General features: G+C 42.1%; 1 protein-coding gene across 14 annotated transcripts in view; it reads right to left on the reverse strand.

Annotated features, from left to right (window-relative positions):
* Positions 1-20272, reverse strand: part of LOC126766103 (host cell factor) — a 63911-nt gene extending 43639 nt beyond the window's left edge. For 6 of the 14 annotated variants that reach the window (XM_050483889.1, XM_050483890.1, XM_050483891.1 and 3 more), the window contains exon 1: positions 19924-20272. In XM_050483889.1, the coding sequence (XP_050339846.1) occupies positions 19924-20024 (101 nt within the window). In that variant the 5' untranslated portion in view covers positions 20025-20272. The remainder of the gene's footprint in view (positions 1-19923) is intronic. The other 8 variants (XM_050483903.1, XM_050483901.1, XM_050483898.1 and 5 more) reach the window with 3 other exon arrangements.

The raw sequence follows: 20272 nt of genomic DNA on the forward strand, positions 1-20272 counted from the left end.
TTTTATTTATTTATTTATAATAATATCTATTTTTTCTCTTAAGAAATGTATTTAGTCAGAACATATGTAAAAGAAAAAAATTAATTTAAGTGAGTTATAGAAAAGAAATTGAAAAAAAAATATTGTTTGAAGTCTTTTTTACTTTCAAGTCTGGGCAATTTCGCACGGCTCTCTAATGTCGTCGATATTTATATCATTCAAATTGATCATTTCCGTATAACTGGTGCAATTAAAGTTTATATCTGGTTTTTTATAAACTCCAAGTTCGATTGGCTCGTCAACATCGGTTCGATAGCGCAGAATTTTCTTGATGGCACAGTCGCGCTTTTCTTTCCTATCATCAAACAACATTGATAACAAGATATTTTTCAAATGCGCATAATATGAATTATCATTAATTACTTGATTGACAATTTTGCGTAAGCGAGGTTCTAGAAATCGTGACCAACCAATGAACTTGAAAAATAATGCACTGCCGTACACGACAGAGCTGTAATACTTGATATTGAAGTACATTGGCACATAACATTTTATTATAAATTCAACCAAATTCAAACAAATGCCGAAACGGAAGTTCGTTGAAGTGTAGAAGGCAAACAAACCAATGCAATGGTCTTTTTAACAGCAATTCGAATCGTCGTATAATTCCACCGTGTGGGCCAGTGTTTGTTGGCTCACCGTCAGTGCATATTCCAATTAATGTATCCAGTGATATATTTTTATCGTTGAAAAAACCATTTAATTTGGTTGTTTTGTATTCAGCGGTTTCATGTTCCAGTCTTACGTAACCAATCAATTCAGAATTGGGTTCTCTCAAAATAACAAGATGACGTTCTTTTACCATCCTAGTATGATACTTCTCATCAATTTTATCTATCGTTAATGTATCATCTTTTCTGCCATCGAATGAAAACGCTAACAAATTGGTATCATCTAACCGTTTGCGAAGCACTTTTGTCTGTATTTCTCTCTTTCTCTGCGAACTTTCGCTTTATCCATGATGAGAGGTTTCCCATGCTTATCTTTCATTTTAAAATCTTGCAAAAGAGCGGTTCCCAATGCTGATGCAACTCTGTCAGGCACACCAAATCTGTCACATACCAAGGCAAAGTTAAAACAATCGTATCTCTCTGTGTATTGTGAACTTGTGCTTCTATCTACATCTTCTTGAACTGGTGGCGGTGCGTATGTTGAATCATCGGGATTTTGGTATGTTGGCATTGATGACATATACGTTGCTCCTTGCTCTTCAGTTTCCATCATAAATGCATTCATTGTTAGTCTTCTGTGATTATGTTGATCGTGCATAAACTCTTTGGAGCTGCCTTCAAAACGCATTTACATGTTCCAATGTAAAAAATTGTTTCCGAGATTTTACATATTCTGTAAATTGTTGGGTGTAGTTTCTTCTCTTGATTTGCTCTTGATACTTGTCAATTTATTCAATTTATTACATACACTTTTTTTCAGCATTATTTCCATACCAAGTTTTTCCCAAATTCCAATCAACTTATCTTGTACTTGAATAGTGAATGATTTATGGGAAAACTTTTTTTGTTGTTTTAGCACGTTCGCTTAAGTAAAAATAATATCTCAAGATATCCAGATGGGTTGGTAAATTAAGATCAGTCAATTCAGTAGACACACCAAAAACAGTAACATTATGCTTGGGTATATGACTCATTGGGTTTTCGATAGTTGTTGATGTAGTTGCTTCATCTTGCGGTGTAGAGGATGGTGGATTCATTGTAAACTTTTTGAGGTAATAAGAATGAAGTGGTAATTGTAAAGACGCGTAGGGTTTCGGTTGTTAAATAGAACTCAGCTCTGGTTGCCCAGAGCTCCTTTATTTATAGCATTCCTTATCCTAATTTATGTATGCACCACATGCTGAGTGCATACACACATCTTAACACTAATCTACTGTACATACCGACAGTATGTACACATATCTTAAGCATAAGTGTTTTCAAGGGCAAACACAATTGTCTATTGTTAGTTTAAGATCATCACTTAAATTAATTTTTTTCATTTACATATGTTCAAACTAAATAAATTTCTTAAGAGAAAAAATAGATATTATTATAAATAAATAAATAAAAATAAAGAAAAAACATAGCAATTTAGCTGATTTTTTCATGTGAATCACCAAAAATGGTGATTTTTTGAAATGATTGTATGGGGAACCCCCCAGGGGAGTTCCAGGGGGTGTGCCACTGGCATGGGTGGATCGGCCGTCCAAAGTTAGTGGGGGTAGGTCGGTTTGGACTCGATTAGAGCACTCTAAATGGGTCAAAGTGGGATTTTTCAAAATTTGCCCCTACCCAAAAGTTCGACCCAAATTGGGGGACATCAAAATTCGTTTCAGAGGTATGGTTCCTTAGGCAAAGTATCTTATTTTGATCCGTAGAATATGATTTTCATAGAGCAATGGGCGATTTTTTTGCCTCCCCACAAATCGACCCGGCCTAATGTATATACCAGTCCAAACCTGCGGCTCCGCTCGCTCTTTGTTGTCAAGGATATCAATTATTGTGGTAACAATATAATGGAATAGTTAAATTGGCAATCTAGTTTTTATGGACATCGTAAATCACTTAAGTACATACTTAAATACGTATGATGTATCAGCATATTAAGCAATGTCTTTACAGTCTCTACAAATGCATTGTATATCGTTACACATATACGGCTGTAGACAGCCTACTTTGAAGTAAATTATGTTATAAATTACGTATATTCATTTTATCCTATTTTATTGAAACCTTTGTTAAACTTAAACTTTAATAGTAAAAATTTCGTTTAAAATTTGTTTTTGTTTTAAAGATTTTAACAAAAACATGTGAAATCAACTATTTGAGTGCGACAACTAATTAGAAAAGAAAATATTTTATCAAAAAAAAAAAAAAATTATATTACAGAAACTTGCTTACTTTCAGTTAGTATTTTGTTGATTATATCTTTTACTTTAATATTGCTTCACATCGATTCCAAATTTACGTTATAAGACTCTGACAGCGCACTAATGGTGTAGCTTGCCATGCCGTTCCAATTTCATCACAAAGAACATGCATATTTGGGAAAGTTTTGGTGCATATGGCTCTTTTAACATCACCCAGAAATGTTCTATAGGGCTTAAGTCTAGGCTGGACGATTTCCACTCCAAAACATTGATAGAATTTTTATTAAAAAACTTTTGTATCAACTTAGCCGAATACTTTGAATTGTTATCTTCCTTATGAAATAAAAATTTTCCTCAGACCATGGCAATATGACATTTTTTTATAATGTCGACGTATTTCTTCATTAATTCCATCAAACTTATGGAGTGGGCCAACACCATTCCAAATAAAACATCCCCACACCATGATTCATCCTACACTATACTCAACTACGCGTTGAACATAGAACATTGCCTCTGCGAATGGTAGAGATCTTGTCGTGGTGCAGGGGCTTAGTCGCACGGCATACTCGGCACCCCCCAACCGGTGTGAGTGGTGTCGACTGGAACTGCCCAGGCAGGATGGCGGGTGCCGCATGCGTGAGCTAAGCGGAAGTTTTGCTTCCTTGATGCTCTCTCGCCAAAAGAGCGGGCGCTGTACGAGGGGCATGCCAGGGAGGTTGACGACATGCCCTTTTGCAGCGGCGTCCGGCAGACGAAAGCAACTGTGGCCGCGGATGCAGCTCACAGCACCACCAGGACCCCCTGTAGTAGGCTTAGCTGCTCAGACTCAGGGGAGTCACGTCGGGCAGAGACCTATGGTGCGAGCAAAAGGAGGGCAGCGGCAGTTGGCAAACCCGGCGAGTGCGATGACCCTCGCATGAAGGGCATGAGCAGTGCCAGCATCAAGTGGTACCTGCGGCTCCTCCGGGAAGGAAAGACCGCCGAGGTGGCGGAAGCCCTAGCCAAGGGAAGGAACAAAGGGAGCAGTGCTTTCCCTATAAAGGAGCGTGACAGGACCGCGCCTGATCGTGCGCAAGGCAGCTGGGCAAGGGACCGTGACCAGGTAAGTGCAACACAGACCACAATGCGAGGTGACGGAAGAGCAGCCACCTATGCCGCAGGAGCCCCCCAGCTCCAAAAGGATGAGGGGCGCAAGCACGAGAGTAGCCGAAGGCCAACCATCAGTACTGGCTCCCCGCCGGTTGGAGGGGCGGCGCAGATATGCGGATGCTGTTAAAGGCATCCGCATGACTGTACTGCCTCTAAACTACCCGGCGGAGTCGCTGGTGTCGGAGCAGTTTACCGTGCTCCAGGACCACCTCATGGAAGAGGTATTCAGAGGGGATGAATACGCAGCGTCCTTCCTTGGGGTGGATTTTAAAGGTGGCATTTTGCAGGTGGACTGCATGTACGAGACGTCCGCTAACTGGCTGCGGTAATTTGCCCCAAAGCTGGAAGGCTGGACGATTCCCGTCCTCTGTCCAAAAAGAGGGGAGGACCTACCGGTCATGCATAGCATGACGATGTTCCTCCCCCGGTGCGAAGACAAGCCTTACGAGTTTGCTCTAGGTCTGGTTAAGAACCAGAACCGGGGCCTCAGCATCTCGGCCTGGCGTGTCGTCAGCAGCGAGGTCGAAGAAAAAGAAGACCTGAAAGGATGGAGATTATACCTGTACGTTAACGACGACTCGTACAGGTACGTCCGTGGAGCGAGCTACCGCTAGTTTTACAAGTTCAGTACGGTGGTTATGAGGCCACACAAACCCGCGACCACCGGGAGCTAGGAAGTGGGTAAGGCCGCCACTCAGTCAAGCGGGGTCAATTTCAAACAGGATACGACTGTGGCGGCCTCGGAGGTGGAGAGGATGCAGGTGGATGAGGTTGCGGAAACACCCAGCGTAAACAGGGTTGGGCAGGCTACGCCTGCCACGACCTCTGACGGCCCAGTTGTCCAGGGAGCAGAGTTCCCCTCCACCCAGGAACTCCTCAAGGGACTAGGAGACCATATGGACAGCAGCACGAACGACGGTGGGGATGAGGACTTGTCCCTCCTCGAACCACTATTATAGTGGCCGTCGACATGGAAGTCGCCCAGGTGAACCTGCATAACGCGACGGCAGCTTCGGCTATCCTAACGAGCAGGTTCACAACGGAAAAACTGGGCATCCTGCTGATCCAAGAGCCTTGGGTCTACAAAGGAGAGGTCAAAGGCCTCAAGACAGAGTACAACAAGGTAATCTGGGATCTCTCTAGCGAGCGACCTAGAACTTGTATAGTAGTCAGAAGTAATATTGAATTTTTCTGTATTTCAGAGTTCCTGACGCAGGATCTGGTTAATCGAAGGCAAGGACTTCGTCCTGGCATCAGCCTAATTCCCAGGGGAGGCATCCATAGCAACCCCAGAAGTGGTGGAAAGGCTGGTGGTGTACTGCAAGAGGTACAGGCTGCCCCTTATTATCGGCTGCGAAGCGAACGCTCACCACGTGGAATGGGGCAGTACGGACTGCAACTCGAGGGATGAGTCTCTAATAGAATATGTACTAGGCAATAACTTAGCAATAGAAAAGGTGTGGTGCGAACCCACCTTTATAGCGATAAGCAGGAGGGAAGTGCTTGACATCACCTTCAGCAACGAGCCTGCAAGCGGTTGGGTCTCACGATGGAGGGTATCAACGGAGCCCTCCCTGTCAGACCACAGAATAGTAAGGTTCGCGCTGAAGATAGAGGTGAGACAACTCCCCCCTAGACGCAACCCTCGGAGGGCAAATTGGAGTGTCATCACGGAGAGGCTAAGTGAGGAATTGAATAGAGAGGGGCAGACTGACAACAGCGTTACGGGCCCGGGAATTGAGATCAGGTTATCTGCGCTGAACGGGTCCATCATTAACGCTTACAATGGCAGTTGCCCCCCAACTGTCCCTGGTGGTCAAGGAAGCTTGCAGACCTCAGGAAATAAGTACGTATAAGTACTTTTTAATAGAGCAAAACGTACAGGGGTCTGGGAAGAATATAGGAGCAACCTCACCCTATATAATAAGGAGATTGGGTCTGCTAAACAGTATAGCTTTAGGAGATTCTGTGAAAATGTCACCTCCACAACAGAAGCGGCTCGGCTGCACAAGGCGCTGGCTAGAGGTAAGACTGACACAGTGCTAGCAATTAAAAGAAGTGACGGCACATCCACCAATACGACTCTGTACCAGTTAACCTCTGAGATAACGAGTTCACTGGAGAGTGGGGAAGTGATACTATGCGCCTTCTTAGACATCAAAGGTGCCTTTGACAACACATCTCACAGGAGTGTAGCCAGGGCACTGGAGAGAAGGAGAGTGGCAGCACCGGTGCATAGATGGATAGAGGCCGTACTGCGTACCAGGATTGCTGAGACTACAGTAGGAGGTACAAGGATTCGCCTTGGCACAACAAGAGGCTGCCCACAGGGAGGTGTGCTATCACCACTGCTATGGAGCCTTGTCGTGGACGATATTAGCACTGCTAACTGACAATGGGATTCGCTGCCAAGAGTATGCGGACTACATTGTAATTATTGCCAGAGGTAAATTTGAGGACACTCTCTGCGACTTGGTTCAACGAGGTCTAAACCTGCCAAAGGGGTGGTGCACTGCGGTTGAATTGAATAACAACCCCTCAAAGACGACCGTAGTACCGTTTACGAGACGCAGGTCCCAACTCGGTCTCAGGAATCTCACACTTGGGGGTAGAGAGGTCGAAATGACTAGCAAGGTCAAGTATCTTGTTCTCACGCTGGATTCAACTTTGTGAACCAGACCTTGGTCAAATCAACAAAAAGCTTTAATGGTGTGCAATCGGCTGGCGGGAAAATCCTGAGGCTGTGAGCCTAGGATCGTTAGGTGGTTGTACACCATGATTGTGCGACCGATAATCACGTACGGGGCGGTGTCCTAGGCCTCAATAGTGTCGCAGTCTTCGGTAGGAACCCAATTATCGAAGCTGCAGCGGCAAGCCTGTGTCTGCATGACGGGCGCAATGCGAACTTGCCCAACGGCAGCTCGGTCAAGTAGCCAAGCACTCACTTCTACAAATAACAGCAGAGGGGTGTGGCAAAGGCAAGGTAATCTCGTCCCAGAGGATGGAGGTGATAAGTAGCAATTTTCCAATAGCCCTCCTCCCGAAGGACAGCATTACCAAAACAATTAACTTCACAAAGAAGTTTGTGGTTACCCTCGGCAGCAAGAATGAGTGGGACCACTCCACTCTGGAGCTAATACTGAGGGATAGCACGTCGAAAACGTCGGTGGGAATTGGTGCAGGGATCGCGGGTCCACGCACCAAGCTCTCCATACCGATGGGAATTTTTCCGAGCATTTTCCAGGCAGAAGTCTTTGCCATAAGTCGGTGTATAGAGATAAACCTCCATGGCAACTATCGCAATGAGCGAATAACCATCCTTAGCGATAGTCAAGCGGCACTAAAAGCGATCTCCTCTTACGAGACCAAAGCTACTAGTGGAGGAGTGTAGAGAACGGCTGAACAGCCTAGCTGAACGGAACCAGGTGCACCTAATCTGGGTGCCTGGTCATAGAGGTATAGCCGGCAACGAACTGGCTGATGAGCTAGCCCGCTCCGCAGCCTCCACCAATATGGTAGGGCCAGAACCATTCACCGGGGTGGGTCCCCATACCTCAAAGGAGCTGCTCCGCAAGGAAGAAGGAGTGGGCAGGAAAAGGCATTGCCAACGAGTGCATGGTATGCGACATGCCAAGTTGCTAATTGGGGGGTACAACCAGAACAGGTTTAAATCGATAATCAACCTCCCAAGGGATAAACTCAAGCTACTGGTCGCATTTTACACCGGCCCCTGCAAGTTGAATAGACATTTATTCAATATGGGCCTATCCTCTTGCGCTAACTGCCGGTTGAAGGCCCTTGGATCCATGTTTCCGGATAGGGATCACATCGCCTCACTAGCACCCAGCAGGATATTGGACTTTATCAATGTGCTGGGGCTAAGTGAGTCCCTATGGGTTAGGAGAGGGCACAATAGACCTAAGATCGCGGTGCATTCCTCAATTATGTATCTGAACATAGCGGGAATCAAATTCATGAATTATTAGACGGCGACCGTACCTTCGACTATCAGGTCATAAGTGATTCATTTTTGTTACATCGTTCCAAACGACATACCTCCGTTGATTTGTTGCCTTAGACGAATAGTGTTGGCAAAGTCTACGCGTCGTTTCTACGAATTTAAATCAAAAGTGGGTTCCTGCGTGCTGCCCTGCCGTGAAGTCTACATTCGACCAAACGCCAAGCAATTATTCTCTTGGATATTTGGACATTGCATTCGTCTTGATTTTCTTGTAAAATGTCAGTGGAACTCTTTTTTTGGGTCTCCTCGGGCGACAGTATTAGTTCTGCGGTAAATTTCAGTTGAAGTTTTTCAGGTTTTTACTTTGCGTGCAATATTGAAAATAGTTTTAAAATTCTGTATATGCTTAAGGACATTCAAAACATTTTTTTTTTAGCATTTGACCTTATTCGAAACTTTTTTGCACATCTTTCCAGGCCGACGAAGGTCAAAAATGTAGCTGCGAAGGGTAGGTGTACAGCTACAGCGTTTCCTCTTTAAAAAATTTGAATAATACATTTTATTATATTTTAAACCACAACTTCGAAACACAGCTAATAAAAGTTAGCACCAAAAGGAATTTTAATTCTTTAAAAAATGGTTTCTAATTAGCTGTCGCACTTAATTCACCTTCTATATCGTAACGCATTTACTATTTGGGAAAAAATTAGAAGAACTTTAACTTCACAACCACAAAACAAAGTGAATTTACTAGTAAATAGAGTAGCACGAACAATGCAAGACTTTTAGGAATATAAATAAGGGTATATCAAAACTTTTTATCATTATACTCATCAGCCACCTACAAAAAAGGGACCGTTTCTAATTAGCTGTCAACAGCTGTATATGCTTCTTGTTATAGCCTATAACAGTGCAGGAGTCGAGCAGAAGAAGGCGCGTCTTACGTCCTGTATCTAATCATATGTTAATGTTTTGTCCAACACTTATCGAATGTAATTAAAAAATCGACGGCTAAACCCCAGAAACCGCAGACTTGATCGTTCCTTGTAAATTTTCCATTGTTCTGCGTAATGCGTCAGGAATATTTGTCAGCTATTATACACTCATCTCAAATTATGATTTAATCTTTTCTTATTCAGTTACAACTATCACTATAATTCATATATACATATGTTATGTATGTATGTAAACAAAAACCAATGTACCCTGCAAATAACTGTGTGATTTTATTTTGTATTTTTGAAGAAAAAAATGTTCGGATAATTGTTACATGAATATTGAACACGGGCTTTAGTTTTGAAATATATTTTTTTTATTTACGAGTTGTTGTAACTTTTAACATAAAACGATAGAAAGTAGCCTATGCCCGTCACGAGGTTCCAGGCTACCTCGTCACCAATTTTTAGCCAAATCGGTTCAACCATTCTTGAGCTATAAATATAGACATAAATTGCGAAATCGTGAGTGATTTTGCAAAAAAAAAAGCCGCCGTTAGGACCTTCTGCAGGACTAAAGGAATACCCGTGCAAATTTTCACGTCTTTCCGTGCTGTGTTTCGGACTTAATGCGCGGACATACAAAAAAGGTTTTTCATTTTTATATATAAGATACATATTAGGGTGTTTTTTTTTAGCTATTATTTTTTTTCAATGCCGTCACCAATCAATTCCCTGAAAATTTAAGCCCTTAATATTAACATTAAGAACTGGATCAAGGCATGTAAAATTTTTCCATAGAAAATACATAACAATTGTGATTTTTTATATTTAATTTCCTGCAGATCAGAGGTGTTTTATGGCATCGTTTTGACTTTAGACGCATATTTCTCAGAATTGTTCACTCTACAAAAGTGCCCAGTGCAACAAAGTCGTAACTCACACCGGCGACGTAGTACGGGGCTCTAAACCTGATTTTTCCACGAAACACTCATCTCAAATCACTCGGCACTTTTGTAGAGTGAACAATTCTGAGAAATATGCTTATAATTCGAAGTGAGATTCGGGATGGGAGAAATACTTATTCGTTGAGTCCTGGCTTCTACTCCGGTGGATGAGGGTCTAGTCACAATCCTCATCGGAGCAAAATTTATCCATATACCACTGATTAGCGGTCACGCTCCGGCGGAAGAAAATGCGATATGACAACAGCCACCGCCACCGCCACGATGTAATAATTGTGCTTGGCGTTTTTAACGCCAGGGTAGACAAACAAGGCATCCTTGGTATAACAGTGGGAAAATTCACCTTCCATGGCGAAACCTCTCCAAATAGGTTGAGGTTGATCGCCTTAGCAGGGACCCGAAATATGGTTGCGTAGTGTGTAATTGGCTGTCTCCAGATCGGAAAGTTTGAAACCAGAGTAATCTTTTTGTGACAGATGGACGATGTCTGTAGCATCCTTGACGTGCGTACGCTGCGTGGAGCTAACAACGACTCGGACTACGATCTTGTTGAAGCGAAAATACACGCCCGCTTGTGTACATCAGAGTACACCCGTCAACAGAAAAGCTACTATCACAACCGACAGCGAAACGGTTTTCTACTCTCTGAGAGCGCTCATTAGCAACTTGGTATAAGGGAACTGCTTCAAGCGAAACCATTGGTTTTCAGAAAGGTCGCAAGCTGGTACGATGAGGACTGTCGTGTCGCAGTGAAGAGAAAGCAGACAGTTTACCTCGCGATGTTGCGATCGACCACAACTCGAGTGAGGTTGGACAGATACCGAGAGTTGAAGAGGGAGGGCGGGGCGCATATGCAGACAAAAAAGAGAAAGGCCGCAATGCGTGAGTATGAAAAGCTTGAAAAGCTGGATGACAATGGGTTTCCTCGAAAATTCTACGGGCATACTCTTGTAGGACCCAAAGTGGTGACCTAGTGGCTGATGGCTGAGCATACTGAAATTACAGAGGGAATACTTCTCCAGCCTGCTGAACGGCAGTGAAAGTGTATCATCTGGAGATTTCGAACCCAATTTCCCAACCGATTGACGATGAAATAGATGTTCCATTGCCCGACTATGATGAGGTGCGAATAGCATCTGAAGCCGACCGTAAACAAACTGATTGCACCATATCAGTGTGGCTTTAGACCAGGAAAATCTACTATCGACCAGATTTTCATCATGCGCCAAATCTTTGGAAAATGTCTGAACTTGGTATCACCTCAAATCTTGTACGGATGCTCAGCTGCAAAGCAAAATAGAGAAAGTATAATCTTCTATAAGTACGGTTAGTATTGTTTTCTCCAGACTGTATAAGGAAACAAGGCATAGGGGTCTGGTTATGAACAAGGACAAAACGAAATATCTCCTGTCATCAAAAAACAGTCATCGCATTAGCGACTTGGCACGCATGTCACTGTTGACAGTCAAAAATTCGAAGTCGTAAAAATATTCGTCTATCTTGGAACAAGCATCAACACCAACAACAATATCAGCCTTGAAATCCAACGCAGAATTACGCGTGCCAACAAGTGCTACTTTGGACAGAGTAGGCAATTGAAAAGTAAAGTTCTCTCTCAACGACCAAAAAACAAACTCTACAAGTGCTTCATCATCATTGGTAACGGCGAGTATAGTAGGCCACATTGACATAGTTCAGCGGCTGCGCTGGCTAGGTCATGTTGTTCGGATGGAAGAGAACACTTGTTTTGAAAATTTTCGATGCAGTACCCGCCGTTGGAAGCAGAGGAAGAGCAAGAACTTTGCTCGGGTCGCCTTTAGTATACCATCCCACGGTTTCAGGGTTAAAAGTGTTATGGTTGGATAGAGGTGATGCTCCAGATTAAGAGTATATACAATTATAGCCGCCGCAAACTTATAGTTCTCGAGATATTTGCATTTAAAGTTGAAAATTTTATTTTGCAATTTCTCGATTTATAGCAACTCTTTCCTTCATATTATGCACTTTTTATACACTTACACTTCACTACATTGTTTCTACATATTTATTTCTCAGTAAATATATAGATATTTGCTTAAAATAAACATTTTTTATTTTACACAAATTTCGTTAAATGCACAATAACATATGTGTTCCGTGTTGTCAAATAATAAGTGTTACCAGTAAAATTAAATAAAAACTTTATCCATGCATATTTTTAAATTTATTAAACAAGTAATATATTCATGTGGAGGATGAAGTCATGTGTAGAAGTTCACGCGAGTGAGGAAAGTTCTCTGATCGCCATTCTCTTGGGAGTGGCCAGAAACGATTCTTTTACATATAATTCAAGCAGCTCACGAATTCCGGTCTTTGACCAAGTATCCTCTGGGTAGCCTAAGAACATCCGTTTGAAGGCGAGCTAAATTGAGAAGGCGAAACATCCCCTCCGCAGGATGAAAAAGAAAAAACAGCCTCGGATGAGAGACCCCCCGTTTGGTGACGACCATGGCAAACGAAATAAGGACTCCGAATTGAGGGCATGCACATGGAATGTCCGGTCCCTTAATTGGGAAGGTGCCGCTGCCCAGCTGGTTGATGTCCTCGTAAAAACAAAGGCTGACATCACCGCCGTCCAAGAAATGCTATGGATGGGACAAGGACAGAGACGAGTAGGTCCTGGTGACATTTACTACAGTCGCCATATAAAGAAGCGCAAGTTTGGTGTGGGATTCGTGGTGGGAGAGAAACTCCGTCGCCGAGTACTATCAATCACTGCGGCGAATGAACGTCTAGAAACAATCCGCATCAAAGCGAGGTTCTTCAACATATCGCTGATTTGCGCCCCCGCCTCGACGGAAGAGAAGGACGATGTGACCAAAGATGCGCCACGATGTCAAAATCGTGCTTGGCGACTTTAACGCCAGGGTGGGCAAAGAAGGTATCTTTGGCACTACGGTCGGTAAATTCAGCCTCCACGACGAAACATCCCCAAATGGGTTGAGGCTGATCGACTTCGCCGAGGTCCGAAATATGGTTAACTGTAGTACTAGATTCCAGCACAAGAAGATACATCAAGCTACCTGGCTGTCTCCGGATCGAAACCGACCAACCAGATCGATTATGTTTTGATAGACGGAAGACAGGTTTCCAGTGTTCTAGACGTGCGTACGCTCCGAGGTCCTAACATCGACTCGGACCACTATCTTGTTGCAGCCAAGATTCGCACCCGCCTCTGTGCAGAAAAAAACGCACGTCAACAAACACAAGGAAGGTTCGACGTCGAGAAGTTGCAATCACAAGAGACAGCCGAACGATTTTCTACTCGGCTTGCACTCCTGCTCTCTAAGAGCACTCGTCAACAACTCGGTATAAGGGAACTGTGGGACGGACTTTCAAACTCCTTACGTACAGCTGCAACCGAAACCATTGGTTTTCGGAAAGTGCAAAAGAACAGCTGGTACGACGAGGAGTGCCGTGTCGCAGCGGAGAGAAAACAGGCTGCCTACCTCGCAACGTTACGATCGACCACTACACCTGCGGGATGGGATAGATACCGAGAGTTGAAGAGGGAAGCGAGACGCATTTGTAGACAGAAGAAGAAAGAGGCCGAAATGCGTGAGTATGAAAATTCTACGAAAAAATGCGGCGGCTTACAGAAAGTTTCAAGACCGGAGCATACTTAAATTATGGAGGGAACACTTCTCCAACCTGTTGAAGGGCAGTGAATGCACAACGCCAGGAGAAGGCGAATCCGATTCCCCAATCGATGACGATGGAGCAGACGTTCCATTGCCCGACCATGAAGAAGTTCGAATAGGAATTACCAGTCTGAAGAACAACAAAGCGGCGGGGGCCGATGGATTGCCGGCCGAGCTATTCAAACACGGAGGCGAAGAACTGATAAGGAGCATGCATCAGCTTCTTTGTAAAATATGGTCGGACGAAAGCATGCCCAACGATTGGAATTTAAGTGTGCTCTGCCCAATCCATAAAAAAGAAGACCCCAAAATTTTCGCCAACTACCGTGGGATAAGCCTCCTTAACATCGCGTATAAGATTCTATCGAGCGTATTATGTGAAAGATTAAAGATTCATTGTGGCTTTAGACCTGGCAAATCAACAACCGACCAGATATTCACCATGCGCCAAATCTTGGAAAAGACCCGTGAAAGAAGAATCGACACACACCACCTCTTCGTCGATTTCAAAGCTGCTTTCGACAGCACGAAAAGGAGCTGCCTTTATGCCGCGATGCCTGAATTTGGTATCCCCGCAAAACTTATACGACTGTGTAAGCTGACGTTGAGCAACACCAAAAGCTTCGTCAGAATCGGGAACGACCTCTCCGAGCCGTTCGATACCAAACGAGGTTTCAGACAAGGCGACTCCCTATCGTGCGACTTCTTCAACCTGCTGCTGGAGAAAATAATTCGAGCTGCAGAACTTAATCGAACAGGTACAATTTTTTATAAGGGTGTACAGCTGCTGGCTGTGATATTGATATTGATATCATCGGCCTCAACACCCGCGCCGTTAGTTCTGCTTTCTCCAGGCTGGACAGGGAAGCAAAAGAAATGGGTCTGGCAGTGAATGAGGGCAAGACGAAATATCTCCTGTCATCAAACAAACACTCGTCGCACTCGCGACTTGCCTCTCACGTCACTGTTGACAGTCATAACTTTGAAGTTGTAGATAATTTCGGCTATCTTGGAACCAGCGTAAACACCACCAACAATGTCAGCCTGGAAATCTGACGCAGGATAACTCTTGCCAACAAGAACTACTTCGGACTGAGTAGGCAATTGAAAAGTGAAGTCCCCTTTCGACGAACAAAAACCAAACTCTAAAAGTCACTCATAATTCCCGTTGTTGTTGTTGTTTTAACGGTTTATCAGTCCCCGTTAGAATGTTAAGGGGTATCTTTGTTGTCATCGACGCCATCTAACGGGAAGCCCAGGAAACGTGCTGTTTCGACGGGGTCGGACCAAAGAGAAAGGGGTGTGAGATGAGTGGGGTTGGTGGGGCATGCAAAGAGGTGGTCACTGTCATGCGGAGACTCCTTGCATGCAGAACATACGTTGGGTATGTCCGTGTCGATTCTGGATAGGTAGGAGTTCAACCTCCTACAATATCCAGAACGAAGCTGCGGTCAGTACCTGTCGGAAGTCAGTTGCGTCCGAAGTCCGGTCGGCGTTGTAGTCTAGGAAGGACCTTTTGATGCTCCTAGGAGATGGTTCCGCTCCAAGCAGATAGCTGCAAGGATGATTTCTGCGAAAATATCCCAGCAGGAACTGCTTGAAGAGGAGTTCATTATGCTCCTTTACCGGGAGCATAAGCGTCTCTCTGTGTAGGTGTTCGATAGGAGACATCAAAAGGCATCCCGTCGTGGTCCGGAGTGCAGTATTCTGGCAGGTTTGGAGTTTCCTCATCTGCTTACCACTGCATCCAGGCTACCATATAGGTGTTGCGTAGTTAAGGACCGGCCGGCCTATTGCCTTGTATGTTGCCAACAACGTTTCTTTGTCTTTTCCCCATATGCTGCCGGCTAGCGACTTGAGGATTTTGTTGCGGCTCTGTACCTTGGCAATAATCGCGGTCGTATAGGGAGTGAAGGAGCATAGACTATCGAAAGTTACACCAAAAATCTTAGGACTATTTACAGTCGGAATTTTCACACCATCGACTTCAATATTAAGCTCAAGTCTATACCCCTTTTTCCAGTTCGTAAAAATGGTCGCTGTGGATTTGGTGGGGGAAAGTGTGAGGTTCCGTGCAGTGAGGAAACGAGAAAGGTCGGAGAGGTAGCTGTTTACCTTCGAACACATGCTATCGATTCCATTGCCCGACGTCAATATCGTACAATCATCTGCGTACGAGGTTATGGAAACCCCCTCTGGTGGCTGCGGGAGTTTCGAGAAGTAGAAGTTAAACAGAAGCGGGTAGAAGACCCCACCGTGCGGAACCCCCTGTTTAATTCTTCTAAGTTTGGATGTTTCACCTCGAAATAGTACGGATGATTGACGACCGTTCAGGTAGTACATGGTCCACCTCTTTAACCCTGGAGGAAGCGTGGTTTTCTCGATGTTCTGCAATAGCGTTGTGTGGTTGACTGTGTCAAAAGCATTTGACAAGTCCAACGCTACGAGGACCATTCTCTCGCAGGATGGCTTCTGGTTGAGGCCACGAACTATCTGAGCGTTAACGACGCTAAGTGCTGTGGTGGTGCTGTGCACTTTTCGGAATCCATGCTGGTGGCCGACTAGGCTCAGGTGGTGAGTGAAGGTCGGGAGTAGCAAGGCCTAAAGTGTCTTCACTACTGGGGAGAAGAGAGTTATCGGTCGATAAGATTCCCCTTTGTTGGCGGGTTTCCCAGGTTTCAGTAGAGGGACCACTCTTCCGACTTTCCACACATCGGGTATTTGAAGAGTGGTCAGCGACAGATTGAGGACCTTGGTGAGATAGCCTACTCCCGTCGAGCCTAGATGATTTAGCATTAGCATGTTGATTCCATCAGGGCCAATGAATTTGGAAGATTTTGCTTAAAACTGCCGGCTAAAGTAGCTCGCGCACTTCTTCGGGTCCGAAGAGGAATGACCATTGGATTGAACCTCAGCTCGGTCGTCGTGTCTCTTCGGGTTAGATAAAGCTTTGACAGTAGGCCAAAGCTTACTCACACGCGTATTCGACGCAGTACACGCCGGAGGAAGCAGAGGAAGAGGAAAACCTACACTACGTTGGAAGGACCAGGGGGAGGAAGACGTGGCTACGCTTGGAATATCCAATTATCGCCACCTAGCGAAAAGAAAAAACGATTGGCACGGTGTTGTTAACTCGGCTATAATCGCGTAAGCGGTGTCTACGCCAATTAAGAAGAAGAATAAACAAAAAATTAGTGTTAACATATGTTGTAATGGAACAAAAATAAGAAAAAATAAAGATTATGACGTCATAACTAAATTCATTATCGTGTGATGTGCAATGTAAAATCTTTCATAACTCTCATTATCTTGATAAATCCCGGTGCTGGATAGGCCAGTTATTTTTTTTAAGCGAGGTTAAGTGTTGGCCGCCAACCCAAAAAGGAGATCAACGCGGGGATACTTTAGTATACCATCCCACGATTTCAGGGTTAAAAGTGGTATGATTGGATAGGGCTGATGCTTTAGATTAAGAAAATATATAATTATAGCCTCCGCAAACCTTTTGTTTTCGAGATATTTGCATTTTAAGTTGAAAATTTCGCTAATTTCAATTTGCAATTTCTTCATTTATAGTAACTTTTTCTTTCATATTATGCACTTTTTATACACTTACACTTCACTGCAATATTTCTACATATTTATTTTATATTTACTATTTAGATATTTGCTTAAAATAAGCATTTTATATTTTACATAAATATTATTACACGCACAATAACAATAAGTGTTCCGTGTTGTCAAATAATAAGTATTACCATATCCCAAACGATTGAAAACAATAAAAATAAATAAAAAAAAAGCTCAAATGCAAATGAAAAAAAAATTACTCTGGGCGATCCAACACCAGGGTGTGTCAGGTTTTTTTTCGAGTAAAACTCCTTTTTGCGTTGGAGGCCTTCGGCCGCGCTTCAAAAAAATAACCCTGGCCGATCCAACACCGGGGTGTGCCAACACCAGGGTGTGTCAGGTTTTTTTTCGAGTAAAACTCCTTTTATAATATTTATGTAAAATATGAAATGCTTATTTTAAGCAAATATCTAAATAATAAATATAAAATAAATATGTAGAAATATTGCAGTAAAGTGTAAGTGTATATGAAAGAAAAAGTTACTATAAATGGAGAAATTGCAAATTGAAATTAGCGAAATTTTTAACTTAAAATGCATATATCTCGAATACTTTAAGTTTGCGGCAGCTATAATTGTATATTTTCTTAATCTGAAGCATCAGCCCTATCCAACCATACCACTTTTAACCCTGAAATCGTGGGATGGTATACTAAAGCCGACCCATCAACGCAAAAGAACTGAACACGCCCAGGTGTTGGTCCGACCAAGGATTATTTTTTTGAAGCGCGGCCAAAGGCCACCGATGCAGAAGGGAATTATATTCAGAAAACTAATGTGTTATATATTTCCTGTCATTGGGGTTTTATTTTTCTTTATTTCTTTTGGTTATTCTGTAAAATATGAATGTAAGGTAGCACTGGGCACGATTCCGATTACTTTGGCGGAGGGGTAAAAAAACCGAATTTCCGTATAAATGGGGTATGTACGGATAGCGGAGCTTCTCCAAAGGAAGTATATCCAAAAATAATGTAAAAATTACTAATATTTTTTTAAAATATTCACGGTTAAAAGTTCAAAAATTTGCACTAATAACACATGGTATTTCTCTATGTTTCACTAAATTTTTTCACAGTTTTTACTTCGTATATTTAAATACACACTCTAAGCTTTGAAATAAGCTTACATTTCACTTTTATTTTGCTTTATTTTACCTAAATTTATTAATTCAAAAATCATTTAGCACACTCATCGTTGAAAAGGTTAGATTGTTTACAATTATGAGGAAAACGAGCCTTGCCACATCTTAAACAGTAAATATGTAGGATTTTTAACAATTTTTCTTTGTTTGTTTTATCGCGTGATTCTTTTTTCTATATAAACCATAAAAAATACTTTCTACATATGTATGTATATGTGTAATACGTAATTTATGTGACTGAAGTACTTTCGCGAAGTACTCCTTTATGCGTTGGCGGCCTTCGGCCGCGCTTTAAAAAAATAACCCTGGTCGAGCGAATACCCGGGGTGGCTGAAGTACTTTCACGTAGTACTCTTTTCTCCGTTGGCGGCCTTCGGCCGCGCTTTAAAAAAATAACCCTGGCCGAGCGAATACCCGGGGAGACTGAAGTACTTTCGCGTAGTATATACTTTTTGTTATATAGTGGTGAAAGTGGTTATATTCTTTGGTTATTATGCACTCATATTCAAACAAAATTTAAGTTTTCGTTATAAAATTGATAAATTTTGATTATTATTTGTCAGCGATTTCCATTTATATTTTATATAAAATGGTTATATTTTACGGTTATCATGCACTCATGTTGAAACAAAATTTGAGTTTCCAACGGTACCTTCAAATCGCGGCGCCAAAGAAATCGGAATTGTGCCTAGCACTGATTATTAGTTAGAATGCAACCCTTTTGTTATTGTGTGAACAAAAATAAATGAACAAAAGTTAACTGTTGAATAAAAGTTATTTTTGCATTTATTAATTGAATTAGTGAAGTGTTAATGGATATAAAAGTTAAAAATATAACAATAAAATTCAGTATAAATGGGAGAAACACGCATTTTAAATAGCTCAATTTTTGAACTTTAAATCCCGATATCTCAAAAACCATAAGTCAGCGGCACTATATGCATATATTTTCTTAATCTGGAAGACCTTTCCTATCCGTACATACCCATTTTAACCCCGAAATCGAGGGATGCTATTCTAAATCGCAGCCTTTTTTTCTTATTTCTATTCCATTAAAACATATGGTAACACTAATTTTTTCTTGTTTACAACCATTTTCTTATTTTATGAATAAATGGATTTTAACTAAAGTTTGATATGGAATGAAAGTTATTTTTGCACTATTTATTATAAAATAAATGATTAGAAACGAATTATTGAAGCGTTAGTGGATATAAAAGTTAAAAATATAAATATAAAATGCATTTTAAATAGTTGATTTTTTGAACTTTAAATGCAAATACCTCAAAAACCATAAGTCAGCGGCAACAATATAAGTATGTATATATTCTTGATCTGGAGGACCTTCTCTATCTGTACATAACCATTTTAACCCCGAAATCGGGGGATGCTATTCTAAATCACAGCCACAATAAATTATATATTATACATCTAGTAAAATGTTTATGCGAATGTTCACATAATTATTGTTGTCATTAATTGTCAATTAAGAAATATATTTACGTACGAATATCTACATATAGTTTCCTTTATATATACAGTTTATAAGAATACATACATATGGCTCTTTACGCAAGTGTACGAATACAAATAAAACAATTTCTGGACAACAAATTGATGTATCTGTATCGCTGCCAGTTGCAATACTATCCAACACATTTATACCCACTCAAATCCTTTCGATTCAGAATGAATTCGTTTCAGTCACAAAAAGTATACAACACAAATACTTAGAAATCAATCCGCACTATAGTTTGACGCCACTAATATCTTTTAAGTTAACAAAATGTTGTCTTAATATAGTTTTCACACTAAACAATATTTATAACAATTAGGGTCTTCATCTACATATTTCTCACATCCTTTAATGCACATATACTAAACACTGTAAATTAAGTAAGCTTCTA

The sequence above is a fragment of the Bactrocera neohumeralis genome, unplaced genomic scaffold, assembly GCF_024586455.1.
Source record: "Bactrocera neohumeralis isolate Rockhampton unplaced genomic scaffold, APGP_CSIRO_Bneo_wtdbg2-racon-allhic-juicebox.fasta_v2 cluster11, whole genome shotgun sequence".
Classification (NCBI taxonomy): domain Eukaryota; kingdom Metazoa; phylum Arthropoda; class Insecta; order Diptera; family Tephritidae; genus Bactrocera; species Bactrocera neohumeralis.